Here is an 18,857-nt window from a genome sequence, read left to right on the forward strand (position 1 = left end):
CAGACTGCATCATATATGTCATTTTTTATTTTGCCCATAGTTCCACTTGAAATAAAAGGGCGCTATAAATCTTTAATTAGAACTTTAGGTCTGAGTGATGGTCATAACCCTGGAGGACTGGAGTTGTAAAGCATTGTTTTAGGCAAAAACACATAGATAAAACTTCTGCTTTAAAAACAAGGAACACAAGATCTGGCTCGCCAAATAAACTCAAGGAAAAATAAACATAAATCTGTTGAATGATGGGAAATGAAATAGTTGTCATACATGTTAAATTCAGCAATTGTATTGTACAGACATTTGTTCCTGAGGTATGCTGTGAAATTACAATCTCTAAAAAAATATTTACTGTTTATGTCACAATTTGTGGCACATGATGTAGCAAAACTAGAGTGTGTGTAGAAACTACCAATCTAAACAATATATTAACACAATATATACATATAGGCTTTTTTATTTCAATTTTTTTATGGTTTTGATTTTACTAGAAAAGTCTTATTTTAATGCTATTAGTGGCACCGTAGCAGAATGCTCTAGGAATGTTAGAGTGTAAAGGTGGCAAAATGAGGATTTCTGGTCTGAAGGTTTATACATATTTAAATAGCTTTAATCTATGCTGCAAGGAAGCATCTTTGCGATGAAGGAAGAAATTTCTAGCAAAATCCATTTTTCAAATTCCAGCTCAGTGACATGACGCTCCAAGCTTCTAATGTACAGTTTTGTTTTTTTCTGGAAACAAGAGACCATTGCCCTGTAAAAAGTAAAAACCAAAAATACCAGCAAAAAGTTGCATGCAAGTATACTGCTAAAAGCAATTTTAAAAAAAAGGAATAAAATAAAATAAGTGATTGACACCAGTAAGAAACACTCCTGACTTTTCAGAAACCCAAATCAGCACAGAGTCCGTCGTAGGCTCACAGTCCATTTATGAGATCCGGGTTGCAAAATGCTCATGCCTCTAACAAAATCCAAAGCCAAAAAGTTATTCTGCTTTATGACAATATAGATCTTTTAGTGCCTTCAGCTCCTCAATCAGAGTCTTGTTTTGGTTCTCAAGCACAGCCACACGATTTTCAAGACACTTGACATATTCTTTCTTCTTTTTGCGACACTCCCGAGCCGCTTCCCTGAAACCAACACAGGATATGAAACTAAAGAAGAGACCAAAGACAGATAAGGAAAAGACTTCCACCGCTACATCAGGAACGTGTAATGTACATCTGCTGCATGCAGCAAACAAAGCATTGCAAGGACACAGAAGCACATGAACAATGCGAGGTGGAAAAGAATGCGGGGAATCAACCAGAGTTCAGCACTGATGGAAAGTAGTGACACATGTCAGCTCAGATTATAGAACACAAAAAGCACAAATGACATAATTTGGAAATAACAGAATATGCAGTATTACTTCCTAACTGCAAATGTTGACATGCAAGTTAGGCAAGCAAATGCAGCGATGAATGGATTAATTGCAAAGCACAAAAGAATCACAAAGCTGTTAAAAAACAAAAACATTCAAGAGAAGAAAAAAGGTAATCAGTTAAACTATGCCTAGAAAAGCATTCAGCCTGAGTTACAAAACCTTGATGTAATTCCAGAATAAACAACAGCTTGGTAAGAATATTCCTAGCTAAAATGTGCCAATTGATTGGACAACAGAAACGTAGAAAAAAAAATGGAAACATATGAGAGGCATTGCTGTCATAAGTAAGGGGCTCTAGGGGTGTCATCTCCAGGGGAAGTCGGAATCTGTTAATGGTCACAGGTAGTGGTGAGTGAACTAAGCAAACTTCAGTTCGCTGGATGTGCGTTGAACCAAAAAAAAAAAAAAAATCATGAACCCCAAACATAATGACGTACCCCAATGAAGTCTATAGGAATCTTTTTGTTATGCTCTTTGTTTATTGCCAAATTGCAAAATTTAGGGAAACAATACAAATACATTCAGCGGGGACCTTAAAGTAGCATTAAGGTCTGGGCATTTTTTACCTTAATGCATTCTCTGCATTAGGGTAAAAACGGCCGAGCACCTTTTTTCTACCCCAGTCTCCCCCCCCCCCTCCCCCCACACTTACCTGTCAGCTGCGCTCGTCTCCGCCGCCGGTCCAAAGAGATCCTCCGTCCACCGAACTTCCGGGTTGCGGGGGGAGGATACTGATGGCAGAGGAGCCATAGGCTCCTTCTGCCATCAATCAAAGAGGGAAGGGGCGTGGCCTGCCACAGGGCTGTGTGTGTCTATGGACCCACACAGCCACTGCGGGGACGAGCGCGCACGGGTGCCTCCATTAGAACGATGGTGGCACCCGTGCAGGGGGCGGGGGAAAGTGCGCTGCGGGGACCACTAGAAAATGGTCTAGAGGAGGTTGTGGAATTTAAGGTGGGGGACCTATGAAAAACAAAAAAACAAAAAAAATTTGCGGTTTTCCCTAAAATTCATACCAGACCCATGGCCTTGATGATAAGGGGGTACCCCACAAAAAAAGTGTGTCATCACCCCCAAATATCACACCAGACCCTAATCAGAGCATGCAGCCTGGCTGACCAGGAAAGGAAGGGGCAGTAAGTGTGCGCCCCCTTCCCTGCTGAATTGTACCAGGTCACACACGAGGGGGCTACCTTTCCACTTTTTTGCATGGGGTTCTCCTTAAAAACCATACCACACTGTAATGGGCTGGTATGGAGGTTAGTCTTTTTTCAAAGTGTCATTAAGTGTTTTTATGGTGCACACTAACAACCATTGACTGTGCACCGGCCAGCATCTTAGCAACCAATGGTGTTATTGGTTGCTATGATGAAAGCAGCGAGCCCAACATCATCCTTAGCTGCTAGGACACACACGGTCACCAGCTTCCTAGCAACAAAGGAGTGGAATGTCATGCATGTAATGATACTGCTACTAAATGAATGGCCTGCGACTGAAGTAGCCGGAGGTTCAGCAGTTGGGTGAACTGGCCAGTTTAGTTAGTGAACAGCAAACATGTAAAATTCAGGTTGAACACTACATGTCTGGGAACTCTGTTTCCATCCCTAGTCACAGGTCTCTCTAAGATGGGCAAGGTCAGTGGGTTGTTGTGAGGGGATGCAGAAGCCAATAGGAGATGCAGAAGCAGTTGAAAAAGCAATGGCACAAAGAAGGAGAACCAGCAAAATGGAGTGTGTTGTTTGTATGTTAGCAGGAGCCCAGATAGCAAGCAATTGAGCTGCAAGTTTGAAAATGACTTGCTAAACTATGGCAATCTTGCCAAGCTTCACAATTTTGTTGCACAATTACAGCAAGTCTGCATTGCAAGTCTCCAGACCAGCTAGCTTGCAGAGCTCTTGCTAAGACCTGCAGAACTCTTGCTGTAGACTTGCCAAGCAAATTTGCTACAAATTCAAAAAGTGTCAACTAGAACTTGTGCTGCAAGTGTTCTGCAAGTTTACAACTTGCCGGGGAATGTGTGCATCAAGTTAACAAAAATTACAATGTAACCCTGTCACAAGTTTGTGGCAAGTTATCCTTGCTATCTGGGAGGCTGAATGGGACATTTACTATCAAATTATGGCCATTGTAGCAATGGAATGCTGTTTTACACTGTACGTGTGACACACTATAATGTGAAGTATGTCACCACCACACTGAGAATCTGTGTCCAAAAAACGTCTTTATTGACGTATATACAGTTTGTCACAAGATTGACAACATTTCAGGGCCACATAGGGCCCTTTCATCAGGTGTAATATTACTTATTATGACTGAGGAAGGGACCCTGTGTGGCCCCGAAACATTGCCATTCTTGTGACAAACTGTATATACCTCAATAAAGACGTTTCTTGGAAAGATCCTCGGGGTGCTATGACACACTTTACAACTTCGGATTCATGAGGTGCCATCCGTAGCCATTTCAGCTAGCTGGCTTTCGAAGGGTATAACGGTCAGGAGTGTGGTAGGATACCTACAGGACCCTATAATGCGAGCCACACTTGCAATATTATGAAATAGCCATTGTGGGGCTGCGTGCACAAGACTTCAGAGCAAAACCAATATTGCCCTGAAGTGATGTTGGCCAAATAACACCCCGGCTGCCATCAGTTCCAGAGGCCCCGCACATGTAAGAGGAGCAACTGTCTTTTTGGGCTGCTCAGGTGCATGGGCTATGCTGTCATGCAAGGTGTTAGGTAGTGTGAGTAATGAAAGTCAGAACATAGTTGCTGGTCGATGTCAAAACATGTGCAGGATGGCTCACACACATGTAAAGGCATCCTAACAACCATGAAGTGAATTATCTATGGGATGCTAAAAAGTAATAGGGTTTTGAAATGTAGGATATTACCACTACTGTAGGTATAGCAACTTTAACCAAATATATAACAGTCAATAGGGACAAATATCAAATCTTGTAATTATAAAGATTTCAAATCCTCAATATTTGACTAGATTTTAAATATGTGCCCAAATTAAACCATGATGAGAGGGGCTGCTCACTTTCCATCCTAACTCTATGGTTTATTCCGCTGTTCTTCTGGGGTCAGTGTATTGTGCCAAGAGACTGCAGCCATTGCAAACCACAGGCCATCCTTAATGAAAAAAATGACTGCATAGGGGCCGTGTTTATGCAGAACATCATCGGTATACCATGTTTGCACTCTTCAAATTGCATGATTTCACTAGATACTAACAATTCTTCCTCATCCCTGACATCTTACTTTGTGCAAGGGAATCTTCCAAATGATGTCAGGTGATGTGGGAGATGGTGGCACTTGGATGTGTATAGCTCACAACTCCTGTATAGCACATCTCCTTACTGCAGGCAATGCTTAGCTAACCGAGACTCCTGTCACCTGGTATAACATAGCAGCATATACAGGAGCTCACAGGAGGACTTTGGAACTGTTTTACACAGAGAGATCTCTAACTGAAATAACAGTAGGTTTGGTATTTGTCTTTGCTTGAGTCACACACTGCTGGGACCATATTGCCATACAGGTGCAGTGCATGAGCTATGGAGGGGCCATTTCTGTCTAGAAAATGGAAAAGGATGATCAAGCATTTTTTGTTAGATTAAGTGTTATTCAGAGACGTTTATGTGTTCATTAATAGTTAAACCAACCCTAAAAGTAATGCCAATCGAGTACAAGGAATATGAATATCATGTGTGCATGATTGGCCTAAATTCTGATGGAAAAGACAAAAAGGTAACCACAAAATAGCTAAAACTGAAACCATGAATTTAAATTTTAGTTGAATAAATGCAAAGGGACGTATATACTGTAAAGAAGCATATATACAATATTAAAGTGCTCCTGCAGCTTTGTCCTGCATGGTGGAGCCTCTCAATCAAACAAAACTTAAGCTGTATTATTTAGTGAGCTCACTAGATTGATCATATGCAGAGACAGAGTGAAAACTAATCATGGAGAGGGTTAATATAGAAGGCAAAGTAGGAGTTCATTATGGACCAGAAATTCAGAAAGAGAAGGGAGAATGGTAGCTGAACGTGGAACTGGGGAGCAAGGGCAAATCAGAGAAGGCATAACAGCAACTGGTTGTAGACGAGGAGTGCATAAAAGATGCAGAGTGGAAGTGGATCATGGCGAAGAGTGTAAAACAGAGAGAAGTAACCACGGAACCTTGAAAGAAGCATCAAAGGCAGAATAGAAGCAAAAAAGAAAGTAGGATGTATGTTCATTGATCAAGGATCAGGGAGACTAAGAGAAAGGGTAGTTAGTAGATGATTATGGATGAGGGGGACAGAAAGAGTAGGCAACAGGGTCAGATTGTGGACTATTAGGAAAACAGAAAAAGGGGACTAAGCAGCTAATTTTCCCCACTATGGCAGCCTGGAGACAGTGGTAATAGTGTTCAGAGACAACATATCACAGACATACCACAAGATAGGAAGGTAAAGAATGCAGAAAGAAGACAGAAAGACAGGGACACTGCAATACTAAATCAGTGAGAAGGACACAGGGATCAGAGTTTAAGTACTGTACGAAGCAAAGTGGATACAAGACTGAGCATGCAGAATGCAGCATTTTGGAGAGAGATTGGGGTGGAGGGCGGTATAAACAGTTGCACCCTGGATGGTGGGGGGAACCTGCAAGAGAAGATACTACAGACAGTGAGGAAAGAGCCGGAAGAGCATGTAGTGTGGACCGTGGGGTGGAAAGCCACCAGAAAAGGAAGCCAGGCTGGTGGGAGCAGTGCAGCCAGAGAATGCAGTATGGAAAGGAAAGGGTGGGGGTGCAAGAAAAAGTAGTGTAGATGAAGTTGGGTGCTGCTCCATGAGAAGAGAATGTAGTGTGGACCAGGGGGAAAAAGGGCATTCAGACTACACATTGTAGACAGGGAGGATAGTAGTGGGAAGATGCTAGAAGGTAGTGCAGGCCGTAGGGAGAAGCTGCTCCAATCTATGGGAGTAGAACTGTAATAGATGCTAGCACAGAAACTGGAGAAAAAGATACAACACTGAGGTGCACATTGTTTAATGTGGTGGACACTGCTCATGGAACTATGTGGGGTGGGGACATGGACACTTATGGCACTGGCCCTCTATAACTGAACAATGTACAGTATGTGCTGGGGACAGGTTAGTATTGCAGTATAAAACTGAAGGAGGGGTTGAAACTAAGAGGAGACAAAAGGAAACGTTAGGCCCTCTTTAAAGTACCTAGGGGAAAAGATTGACACCCATGTGCCCCGTGAGAACCTGGACAGGACCGAGAGTTAATATACAGTATACTGCCAGCAGCTGGCTGGGGCTGATCCCCCACATCTGGGCTCTGCTCTATTCACTGACCAATCAAAGGAAACAAGAGACAGAATGCCTAATGAAAATAGGAATCTTAAATTCCTTTAATCGCTTTAATATTCTTTGGATATATGATAGAAGGATAGGATATAGTAGGATATAGGGACGTAAGGCTACGCACTTTGGGAAAACAACCATGCACTTCAGAAACAAATATGAAATGTGCATCAATAGTCCAGTTTTCAGTCTGTGTAAGTCCCTGCATCTGCCCATTCACAAATACACAAATGTTATTCTAGAGAAAAAAAGAAAAAGGAGGTCACTTTCCTATGACAGGAACACAAAATGGCAGTGCACTTTGCATGCCACCTGCCTCTGCAACATGGGTCCATTCGAGGTGGGACATCCCACAGATGGTGGATACAATTTGCTAATAAAAGGGGACTGTCCTATCGAAGAGGGTATAACTTTGGTTTCCATTTAAACAGCAACTCTGGGCATATGAAATCTTAACCTCTGCAGTGGGCCTACCCCCGTACTGCCAGGGTTAAGTGCTTGTTTTGTCTAGGGAGCTAAAATAACAAAGATATACTTACCTGAACATTCAACTCAACTGGCTGCTAGACCGGTCCCTGCAGCCTTGGTATCCCTCTACTACGGTGACGTAAAGTCCCTCAGCATCCTCACATCATATACACTGAATTGGATGTGATGATGTCACGGGTTCGTAGACCACCAGAGCAGAGGGGGAGTGAGGCTGCAGGAACCAGTCTAGCAGCCAGCCAGGTCGGAAGTTATGGCGGGTATATTTTTGTTGTTTTAGCTCCCTAGACAAAAAAAGCACTTAACCCTTGCAGTGCAGAGGTAGGCCCACCGCAAGGGTTAAGATTTAATATGCCCAGAGTTCTTCTTTAAGGACTGACTGACTATAGAAAGAGAAATAACAAGATGCACAAACAATAGGGAATAGATTTCTTACCTATTTTTCATAAGCCGCATTTCTCTCTTGCGCGTTGCTTCTTCTGCCATCTGCTGCGGACTGTGCAGGTTTGCTGGTGCCGCTGTCACTACAACCGCTTGTTGCAAAGTAGAGCCCGCTGTACGGATCTGGTAGGTTGGCATCTCTCCAGTAGCAGCTGAAACAAGAGAAATTCTACTTAGAAAACAAACAGGATAATCTCAGGATTACATTATAGAAGGAAAAAAGTTCAAGTGACACTAAACTCAGGAGTTAAACCTTAAAATACATTCAAGTACCCCAACTATGAACAAAAATGTATCTTGTTTGTGTATCCATCTGCTGTAGATCCTCAAATCATCTCTGAATTGGTGCTGACACTGTCCTTCCTTCTGGAGGGTGGCTGCTTTTGTTCCCCATGGTCCCTGTGTGTGTTGTAAAGTAGTCACTGCTCCAAGCTCGCTCCTGGGATGGACTACAATCTCAATACAAATTAGTAAACTAAACATGAGATTGTAGTCCATCACGGGAGTGAGCTTGGAGCGGTGACTACTTTACATCACACACAGGCACCATGGGGAACAAAAGTAGCCACCCTCCAGAAGGAAGGACAGTGTCAGCACCAATTCAGAGATGATTTGAGGATCTACAGCCGAGTGATACACAAATAAGATACATTTCTGTTAATAGTTAAAAGGTACCTGAATGCAATTTTAAGATTTAACTCCTGAGTTTAGTGTCACTAGGTTTTGTTGAGAATCCTCCCTAGGTCGCTTGTATAAAGTGCAAGTCTTTTAGCAAAATTCCTTGTAGATTCTTACATGTTTCTGCAATGGAAATACTCCGAACGTCCACTAATGTGACATTGCTAACTGGAAGTTCTGCTGCCGTGACCATACCCAGTGTTCTACAAAAATAAAATGACATAGAAGTATTTTGTAGACAGTATAAAGAGCATGTTTAGTGTTGCCATGGATGCAAGGAGCAACATTTCAATTTTTCTATCAGTTTTTGAAAGCCATTACGGCGGCTGATTGCGGGTCCACTTAGACCTTAGCATTGCTTTAAGGTTTACCTTTAGGACCATGTTTTATGTTACACCCATATTCAAGGTGTAACATGAGGCATGGTCGCACGCACGCACGCACGCACGCACGCACTAAAGCTGGCCGTACACCTATAGATTATATGCAGATTTGCTATGGTCAGATGGAAAATGCAACCGATTCCTCCTTCTACGCTAAACTGTGCGGATGGAGGAATCTCCCACTGGGCCAAGCTTCAGTATCTTGCTAGTCGGCTCTGCTGGCTGTCCTAATACCTTAATAATACCTGCATCCAATCAGATTGTTCAGGTATTTTGACATCAGTGAGGTCGACTAGCAAGATACTGAAGCTTGGCCCAGTGGGAGATTCCTCCATCCGCACAGTTTAGCGTAGAAGGAGGAATCCGTTGCACTTTTTCCATCTGACCATAGAAAATCTGCAGATAATCTATAGGTGGATGGCCAGCTTTAACTAGATTGTGGGGTTTTCTCCCATTGTTCTTTTTTTAATTTGGTGTGGCTGAGCATGGCTTTGCCCACACAGCCGCATCCTCCATTTATAGATCCTTTGACAGGATCTATGAATGGAGAAACTACACGTACCATCAGCCACCGTGTCAGAGGGACATCACCACACTTGTAGTGCATTCATCTGCTGGAGCCGGAGCATTGCACCCATGATCCTCCAATCATGGTCAAAACAAAAAGTAATAAAAGCACATTTTTTTCTATTATGAAGATGTGTCCATGTAGTATTTTTTTTTTACAAACGTGGACTTTACCTTAAAATATTACCTAGTCACTGTATATCAGCACGCAACTATTCACTGTATAGCAGGCAGAAAGAGGGTGGGTCAGCACTAGGAGGAAATCAGGTGTGCTACAGGCACACAAGGAACAAGGAGAAGGAACATGCTAAGAGCAGAGCGATGACAAGAGTATTCTGCTGCTCCTTCACTGTCCAATCACAGTCTGTGGCAAAGAGGAAATTAAGATAAGAATAAGCATGCTACAAAACTGGCGGTGCTGTGTAAATTTCAGGATGGGTTCAGGAAAAACAAAGATTTTTGGAAGATAAAACAGCTCATATATATGTGTATATATTAAAGATGATATGATAATAAATGTAAGTGTTATGTGCATTGGAAATCTTCATTCCAGCAAGGAGAGGGTTGTCATTTAATTGACTGTAGTATGCAGTATATATATATATATATACATACATACATTTATTTAACTGTGTTCTGCATTGTATACCTGGAGTTGAGCTTTGAATATGCATTTCATGAATACATAAACTAGTGTTCTTTTATTAGCTGCCTGGAGTGACGTGTGGGAGCAGTTTCAGGAAGGACTACAGGGTGACTGACTCTGTTTTCCCTTCTGCGGCAGTGATTTTGCAGTTTGACAGCAGGATATGCATCATTCAGATCACATGGGCCCCCGCAGATGTAGCAGCCAAAAGGCTTTCAGACCACTAATACCATGGGATATATTTTAGTAGTAGAACACTGACATCATCGCTCTCTCAAATGTCATGATGGAATCTAGCTGTGGTCAGATCAGTTGTACACTGCATGAGCAAGCACAACAACCCACTCGGCCGCTTGAGGGTCACCCGCTCTGTTATTCCACCCCTATGAATAATACCGTTCCTGGTAAAGACAGCCCTTTCTGCCATATTTTATTTGTGAATCAGTTCAATATAAGTTATTAAAATGTGTGATGAATTGTATTTGCCAAAACAGCCCATTTTAGGGGCTGCCTCTTCACCAAGGCTTGGCTGAATTTCTGCAGATGGTTTGGCCATAGGAGTTCTCTTTTTCCGCCATAGGCGAATGAAATATTTCATGAGATTTCGTAACTTGCATTAAACAGATGGATGAAGGACATATTTTGAACAGGAAAGGTCCTTTTTAAGGCCGATGATTTCAAGAGTACTCATGAATATTTCAAAACAGGCTGTTTGAGAAGTATAGGTGCAATGCATGGTTGCAAAAAGCAGAAGTGGGAAACATGTTGCAACATTGAAAAATGTGTTGCTCCGTTATATGGGACAGACTACATAGTATAAATCACATCCTAATCTAGATGCAGATTTAGGGCTTTTGGGTTTTAGCTATACTTTAAGTATAACTGCACAGTCCAATTAGCAACAGAGTTTGACTGTGATGCCCATTGCACTCTAATCTAACAGACGAGGTCTGACACAGCCCCCTCTTCCTCAGCAAAACAAGTCTGCATGAAGATCACTGTGATGAGGGATGAAGCCATTGTTCATCACTGCCAGCATAGAGCACTGGAGTGAGTGAACAGTAAGTGCATTTCCACTAGTAGAAAACAGTAAACATTAACATATGGCTGACCATACCCCTATATGGGGCCCAGGGCACGGGGAGGCCCAGCCAGGACGCGGAACAAATGGGGTCCCCCTGATGCTGTGTGGGCCGCCTGGGTCGCTATGGCATCTTAGGCTGCTGGCTGTCACTGGCGGCTGTGAGGAGGAACGTGCCGCTGTTCAGAATCACTGACAACTGTCAGTTCCTCCTCACAGATGCTGCTAGGTCATTGACAGGCAGCAGCTGCGGAAGAGGAGGCAGGGCCCGATGCCGGCAGCGGAGGAGGCGAGGCCTGCAAGCGACCATGGAGGAGGAGCTTACAGGCAAGAGATGTGCAGGGGTGTGACCAGCCCACCTGGGACCCTGCAGAGCCCACCATAGGGAGTCTATGATGGGCTCTGCAAGGTCACTCTTAGGTGGGCTGTGGGGGATCTCAGGTAACAGGTGGGCCCTGCAAGGGTGTAAGTAGAAATCACAGGGCCCCATACAAAATTTTGCTATGGGGCCCTGTGATTTCTAGTTACGCCCCAGATACTATCAATACATATATTGTCTATATATAGTTATCAAACTAAAATACTTTCTCTCGTGGCTCTTTAGGGCCCATTCACACCAGATGCGTTACTCCTAATGCACAGACAAGGTAAACTGCCTTGTTTACAAGAAGTCAAGTCACACCATCTTGTTGCAGGGATGCACGCTGAAAAAAGTACTACATACAGTAATCTTTTTCAATGCAGTGTGCCGAGACGCAGTACAGCACATTGCAACATGCCGACATTTTAATAAAGGTTTAAAAAAAGGTTTACAATGCCATGCACCGTATTCAGCACAATGGCACCGTTCGGGACATAGCACATACCAGTGGCTTTTCTCTGACCCATAAGGAAGATAATTATAAACATTTGGTGCGTTTTGGACCCTAATGTTTTTCCAATAGAGATCTTATTTATCATTAGGCTGTGTTCTTAGCCTTTGGTGCTGCTATTTGCAGCTTTTGCTAGCAGTTACTCCACATTCTAGAAGTACACTGTGATACAATACAATGCAGTGTAATCACCTTAACATAACAGTGGCTTAGTGGTTAGCACTTCTGTTTTTCAGCGCTGGGTTCCCTGGTTCAAATCCCGGTCAGGACACTATCTGCAGGGGTTTGCATGGTCTCCTGTCCAGGGAGGTCAATTGCCTCCTGTCTAAATCAGCCTTGTATGTCATGGATCGGGACCTTAGATGGTAAGTTTTTTGAGAGCAGGGACTGATGTGAATGTGCAGTATATATAGCATTGTGTAAATAGTTAGCGCTATATAAATACTCTTCACAAAAGGTGCTGTCTACAACTATTTAGATCAGTGGCTTTCGATTCGAGTTATAGGGGGCCTCAACTTTGACCTATGATATAATCAAAGGCATGCACATAATGTTCAGTATGTGGACTGTTAGGGACTGCTGATATAGTACAGGAGATGATGGTAGGAGACTGTAGACGTTCTACAAAACATGGTGAGAGACTGAGCACATGTTACATGAGCCTAGTAGAGATTATTACTATTACACTTCAATAGCAATACAATCTAGAAAAACACATTTGAAAGGGCGCTGTGACTTTTTAGCAATTGATCAAATGCAAAAAAGATCCCTTTAATTATTCATAATTCGATCAAACAGTCAATGCATTTCAGGGGCAACAATACTCCCCCTTCCTCAGGGCTTATAATTTGATAAAGACCTGAACAGGCTCAGAAGATACCATAACTAAATGGCTCTATATATGATTTGATATAAACTCTACTTTAGGATTGGAATTGTAGTTATATATTCAGCGCCACCGACGCTGCCACTCCAAATACAGACAGCTGGGGTCTGAGGGACGCACAACAAGACCAAGGGGTCGCATGTGGTCCTTGGGCTGCAGGTTGGGCACTAGCAAGTTAGATTGTCCTACCAGTCTGACTCAGCCTGCTATATGAAACAGAAACTTTCACTTCTGAATACATAGAACATAAACACACAGCCATGCCAGTTTGGATGGAAGCCATTTAGCCTACAACTTCGGTCCCATTCACATATTTGTGTTTTGGTTCACTTTTTGCCTGATGTATTTTCCAACAACAATGGAAATGCTTTAAGACACATCGGTGTTCGTTGCCACTGGTTTTAATGTGCCTTACAAAGTATTGAATTTTACCACAATGAGAGTAATAACAGTCATAGGCACTGGTGTGTGTTATGAAGCATGTTTTGATGCATTTCCATTTCTTTCAATGAATAACACATCAGCCAAAAATGAAAAGGTGTAAATCTGGCCTACGTTTTTGAATTGTGAAACTGAGATGATATCGTAAGTGGGAGATGAAACCAATGTCCTAGCACTGCGAGGCCACGGCGGTACACACACATAAAATTTGTTTACCACTACAATACTGGAGGTGAATTGTGAATATAGCCAGCCAGGAAACATCTTATAAACACAAGTGTTTGAACACATATCAAAAGCTACAAGAAAGTCAAATAGCTGGAAGTCCCGCCATGGTAGGAGCTCTTTATTCAAGCTCAGTGACCCATGCAAGTTTTGTTAAGTTATACTGCAGACAAACAGTCTTGTTCTAAAGTAGGTGTAGAAAAATGAATATGGAATCCAGGAGCCAGCAGGGTTTTTAGGAAGTCAGCTCCATTAAAAACAACTAGAGAAAACCTCAAACGTTTGGGGCCAGATGGAATTTTTAAGGAGCATTGGCTACCTGGCTCCAAGGATTTGTCCAGCCCTGTTCTAAAATAAAGATAAAGTTAAATAGACTATCAGTTTCTAAAAAAATGTAACCCAACACTCCCTACAAGAGAAGAAGCATCATACACACCTCTCAGGAGCCAATGTCTTCTACCTTACCACTATTCCAGCACTGCAGCCTCCATCAGTGTCTTTGGCATTTTACTCTTTCGTGAGTGTCGGAAGCCTGAGCCCCCCTGTTGTATGGTGTGGCTCTTAACTACAGAACTTAGCAGTGACCAAGGAGTTGGAGGATAGAACAGTGTGTTGCAGGAGGCAATGATTATAGCTCTTTGTTTGTAAGGAACTTCAGGTTTGATATATTATTATTATTATACAGGATTTATATAGCGCCAACAGTTAGTGCAACGCTTTACAATATAAGGAAGACATTACAATCACAATACAATTCAAGACTAGATGGTAAGGAGGGCCCTGCCTGTGAGGGCTTACAATCTAAAAGGGAGGGGCAAGTGGTACATGAGGAGGGAGGTAGCTGTGTGGGGATGAATTCTTTGAGAACGTGATAGTTCAGTGGTTAGGCGGTTGAGGTGGGATAGGCTTCCCTGAAGAGATGAGTCTTAAGGGATCGGCTAAAGGCAGTCAGAGTGGGAGATAGACGGACAGGTTTGGGTAGAGAGTTCCATAGGATGGGAGAGACTCTATTGAAGTCCTGGAGGCGAGTATGGGAGGAGTTGATGAGGGAGCTGGAAAGCAGGAGGTCTTTTGAAGAGCGGAGGGGACGGTTAGGGTGGTACTTTGAGACCAGGTTGGAGCTATAGCCGGGGGCAGAGTTATGGACGGCTTTGTAAGTCATTGTTAATAATTTGAATTTTATCCTTTGGGCTATTGGAAGCCAGTGCAGGGATTGGCAGAGGGGGGTTTCAGACACTGAGTGGTTGGTTAGGTGAATGAGTCTAGCAGCTGTATTCATGATAGACTGAAGGGGGGATAGCCTGTTTAGAGGTAGGCCAATGAGGAGGGAGTTGCAATAGTCAAGGCGAGATATAACAAGGGAGTGGATGAGTAATTTTGCAGTTTCATTGGTGAGGAAGGGGCGTATTTTGGAGATGTTACGAAGGTGAAGGCGGCAGGATTTGGATAGTGATTGGATGTGGTGAAGAAAAGCAAGGTCCGAGTCAAGGATGACACCTAAGACCTTGGCATGGGGCGAGGGGGTGGATCGTTGTGTTAACAATCTCAAGGGAAATGTTGGTGGAAGGTGCACGGCGGGAGGAAATATCATGAGCTCAGTTTTTGAAAGGTTGAGTTTTAAGAAGTGTTGTGACATCCAGACTGATATGTCAGTTAGTAGATTAGTGACACGCAAGGACACGGGGGTGATTTGCGGGGTAGAAAGATAGATTTGAGTGTCATCGGCATTGAGATGGTATTGAAAACAATGTGAGGTTACTAACTGACCAAGGGAGGAGGTGTAGATAAAGAGAAGAGAAGGGGTCCAAGGACAGAGCCTTGGGGGACCCCTACAGAGAAAGGAAGAGGAGGGGAGGAGTTAGATTTGTAGGTGACACTAAAGGAGCGTTTAGATAGGTAAGAGGATATTATATATATTAGAGTCCCTTTAAATACAAAGCAGGCCATAGATAGGCAGATATTTAATTGAGAAGGTCAGCCAGCGTTAAAGTGATGTATGCGCAAGTAGCAATATTGTACCTTGTTTTTCTCATGCAGGGCAGTATTTAGACATTATCTTCCCTAAGCACACTTGAATGTCCTTTTGTACAATCTCTGTCCCTTGTGTCATGTCATTAACTACTGCTACAATGCACCAATGGAGGCAGCATGTGGTCTGCACCACCAGCGACGCTATCACTACTGTGACATGGTCCTTTAACTGTATAGACAAGCAAATAAGGCAGAGATGATTTCCTGAACTATCAAGAGTCTTCTGACTCCTCAGGATACATTCACACTAGCCTGTCTGCTAAAAGGCGCGGTTTTAGTGGGCTCTGACAGTTTTTACTGAGCGCCAGCAGAAAGAAGGGATTAGTAAGGTCTGCACCAGACAAAAGGTGTCCCCAAATGTGTAATTTATTGTGGTAAACCAGCGCTGGGAGTTTGCACAGGCAGTGACACACAAACACCTGAGAGGCGGCAGAGCGCTGCAGAGAGCATTGGGTTCATGGAAGAGAAGAGTGAGTCCCTGGAGCCCCAGCAGTGACAATCCCCGGAGCCCCAGCAGTAATAGTCCCTGGAGCCCCAGCAGTGACAGTCCCCGGAGCCCCAGCAGTGACAGTCCCCGGAGCCCCAGCAGTGACAGTCCCCGGAGCCCTGCATACTCACTGTTCCTGGAGCCCCAGTAGTCCCAGCAGGACAAGGACTAGAGAGGAAGTCCCCGGAGCCCCAGCAGTGACAGTCCCCGGAGCCCTGCATACTCACTGTTCCTGGAGCCCCAGTAGTCCCAGCAGGACAAGGACTAGAGAGGGGCAGCACATACCTGCAGTTGGGTGACTGCATGGACTGAGGTTGCTCCTCTTCCCCCAACCAGTGCTGATGGTGGATGGAGCTCCTGACACAGGTGGGAGTATGAGACGGGTGAGGGGTCCAGGGATGGGCACATGAGACAGATAAGGGCCCTGGGGTGGCAGTTTGGGAGAGGTGACAGGTCCATGGGTGGAAGTATAAGAGAGGTGATGGGTCTAGAGGTGACAGCATAAGACAGGTGAGCAGGGCCAACGCTAGCGTAAGGTTGTATAGGCAGCTGCCTGAGGGCGCTACGGGGGGTGGGGGTGGAAAAATGCACCTTTGCCTATGCAGGCAAAAATCCTTGCACCGGCCCAGATTGCCTCAGTATGCCCGATGGCAATCTGGGCCAGCCACGCTAAACACAATCAATCAGAAGTGCCGGCAGCTCTCTAATCAGGCATATTAGGTGGCCGCACACTAGACCACCTAATCAGAGAGTTGCCTCTGGTGCTTCCTGTCTGACTGACCGGACGGGAAAGTCAGTATCCTACTGACTGGTGTATACTACCAAAATCCTCAGCACCAGGCTCACGATGCTCTTAATCCAGGCCAGACTAAACACATATGCACATGTATACATACAGATATGACACACAGAGTGTCTAGAGGTGACAGTATAAGACAGGTGAGAAGGGCTAGCGCTAGCGTAAGGTTGCATAGGCAGCCGACACATACCAACATCACTCATACACTGACAATACACACACACAAACCATCACAAAAAATATAGTGACATTATAAACACACGCAGACATTAACACTGGTACCGTATATGGTTACATTTTGTTATGAAGTATGACATTATATGAAATGTTGTCCAGTGGCCCCAAGAGTTTGGGAGCCCTGCTCTAAGGTATTGTCGGCCCTGAAAAAAATAAAGTCCACCAGCCACGTAGACAGACACTCGCCATAGCTTTGCAGTCACGTGACCGATTGGAAAATGATTTGAAAAAGGTATTTACTTTGAGATTTATTACAAAAACTGTATGCAGCAAATAAAGGAGCAGAAAGGTGGCAGCATTTAAATGGTGGGTGACTGTTGTAGCTAGGGATGCACCAATACTGTTTTTTTGGTGTTGAGTACGAGTACCGATATATTTTTTTTCCCGGTACTTGCGAATACCGATACCGGAAGTCCCATTAAGGAAGCCAGGCGGCGTGTAATGACTCGCCACCTGGCTTCCTGATTAGCAAAACAATCGCAAAGGTGACACCAGGTGACAAGGGAGCATGGAGCCGGCTTTCTGGCCCACTAAGTGATGGCTGGTGTATCCGCAGTAGAGGGAGGGAGCTGTAAGTGACTTAATCAGCTGTGGAAATAACCTAAAACATTTTGACTTCAATATCACTTTTAATGTCATTGAAGGTGAACTAACCCTTTGTTAGGGCAGACAGTGTTCATATCTAGTTTACCACTGATAATTAAGTCTGCTAGCACAGTACAGACAGGGTTAATTATTAACCTCCCCCAGCCCCCATGCATTCCAAAAGAAATTTCAGTTACAGAAAAATGTAATATGTAACATGTAATATGTAAGCATTTTGTTGTTGTTTATATTTTATAAGTCATACAATATGATTGAAAACTAACAAATATAAAATAGGTGTTACAGATTGTAAGTCCTCACAGGCATGGCTCTCCTTACTATCTTGTCTTGAATTGTATTGTAACTGTTATGTCTTCCTTATATTGTAAAGCGCTCCGCAAACAGTTGCACTATATAAATCATGTATAATAATATAATCCCAATGCAGCTGCAAAAGTGGAAATACAAAAGTGGGTAGTGAAAGGCTCATCCTCAGACTGATCACTTCTTTTATTTTGATCATCTCTCGGATTTGACAATAGTTCTTACTAATGAATAACAATGACATAATATTCCAGCAGCCGCCCACTCTATCAGTCACAGCGAAGGCGGCTTGCTTGTTGGTGCTGCTGACTTCAGCCAACTTCCAGGAGGAGTGTCTATGATACATGCGTGCTTTATGTTTAGTTCCAAAGGCTGGAGAGGGCGGTACAGGTGTATGCATTTCCTGTATAGGGTCCGCAGCAAGTTCTAGAAGGACTGTGACAACATAAAGCAGAGTTCTGAGCTCTCCCAACTGAAATGTCACTATTTATACATTAACCTGTGCAAATAAGATAGATTCCCTTACTGCCTCCGAGCCAGCTCATGTGACATTTAAAATGTAAGCATTGCTTGAGGGCATATTGATTGCATTTTGTAGTAAAGTGAAATCAGGCATGCATAGGAGGGAGAGAGAGAGAGAACGAGTGAGAGAGAAGGAGAGAACGAGAGAGAGAGAGAGAGAACGAGAGAGAGAGAGAGAACGAGAGAGAGAGAAGGAGAACGAGAGAGAGAGAACGAGAGAGAGAGAAGGAGAGAGAGAGAGAGAGAAGGAGAACGAGAGAGAGAGAGAGAGAGAGAGAGAGAGAAGGAGAACGAGAGAGAGAGAGAACGAGAGAGAGAAAGAGAACGAGAGAGAGAAAGAGAACGAGAGAGAGAGAGAGAACGAGAGAGAGAGAGAGA

General features: G+C 43.6%; 1 protein-coding gene across 2 annotated transcripts in view; it reads right to left on the bottom strand.

Moving 5' to 3' along the window:
• Nucleotides 1-777: 777 nt before the first annotated feature.
• The window catches only part of CREM (cAMP responsive element modulator), a 22,797-nt gene continuing 4,717 nt past the window's right edge, over nt 778-18,857 (bottom strand). For both annotated transcript variants that reach the window (XM_018552318.1, XM_018552319.1), the window contains exons 2-3: nt 7,711-7,867; nt 778-1,127 (exon numbers count right to left, since the gene is read on the bottom strand). In XM_018552318.1, coding sequence (XP_018407820.1) covers nt 983-1,127; nt 7,711-7,867 — 302 coding nt within the window. In that variant the 3' untranslated portion in view covers nt 778-982. The remainder of the gene's footprint in view (nt 1,128-7,710; nt 7,868-18,857) is intronic.

The sequence above is a fragment of the Nanorana parkeri genome, unplaced genomic scaffold (genome assembly GCF_000935625.1).
Source record: "Nanorana parkeri isolate BGI_ZX_2015 unplaced genomic scaffold, ASM93562v1 scaffold84, whole genome shotgun sequence".
Classification (NCBI taxonomy): domain Eukaryota; kingdom Metazoa; phylum Chordata; class Amphibia; order Anura; family Dicroglossidae; genus Nanorana; species Nanorana parkeri.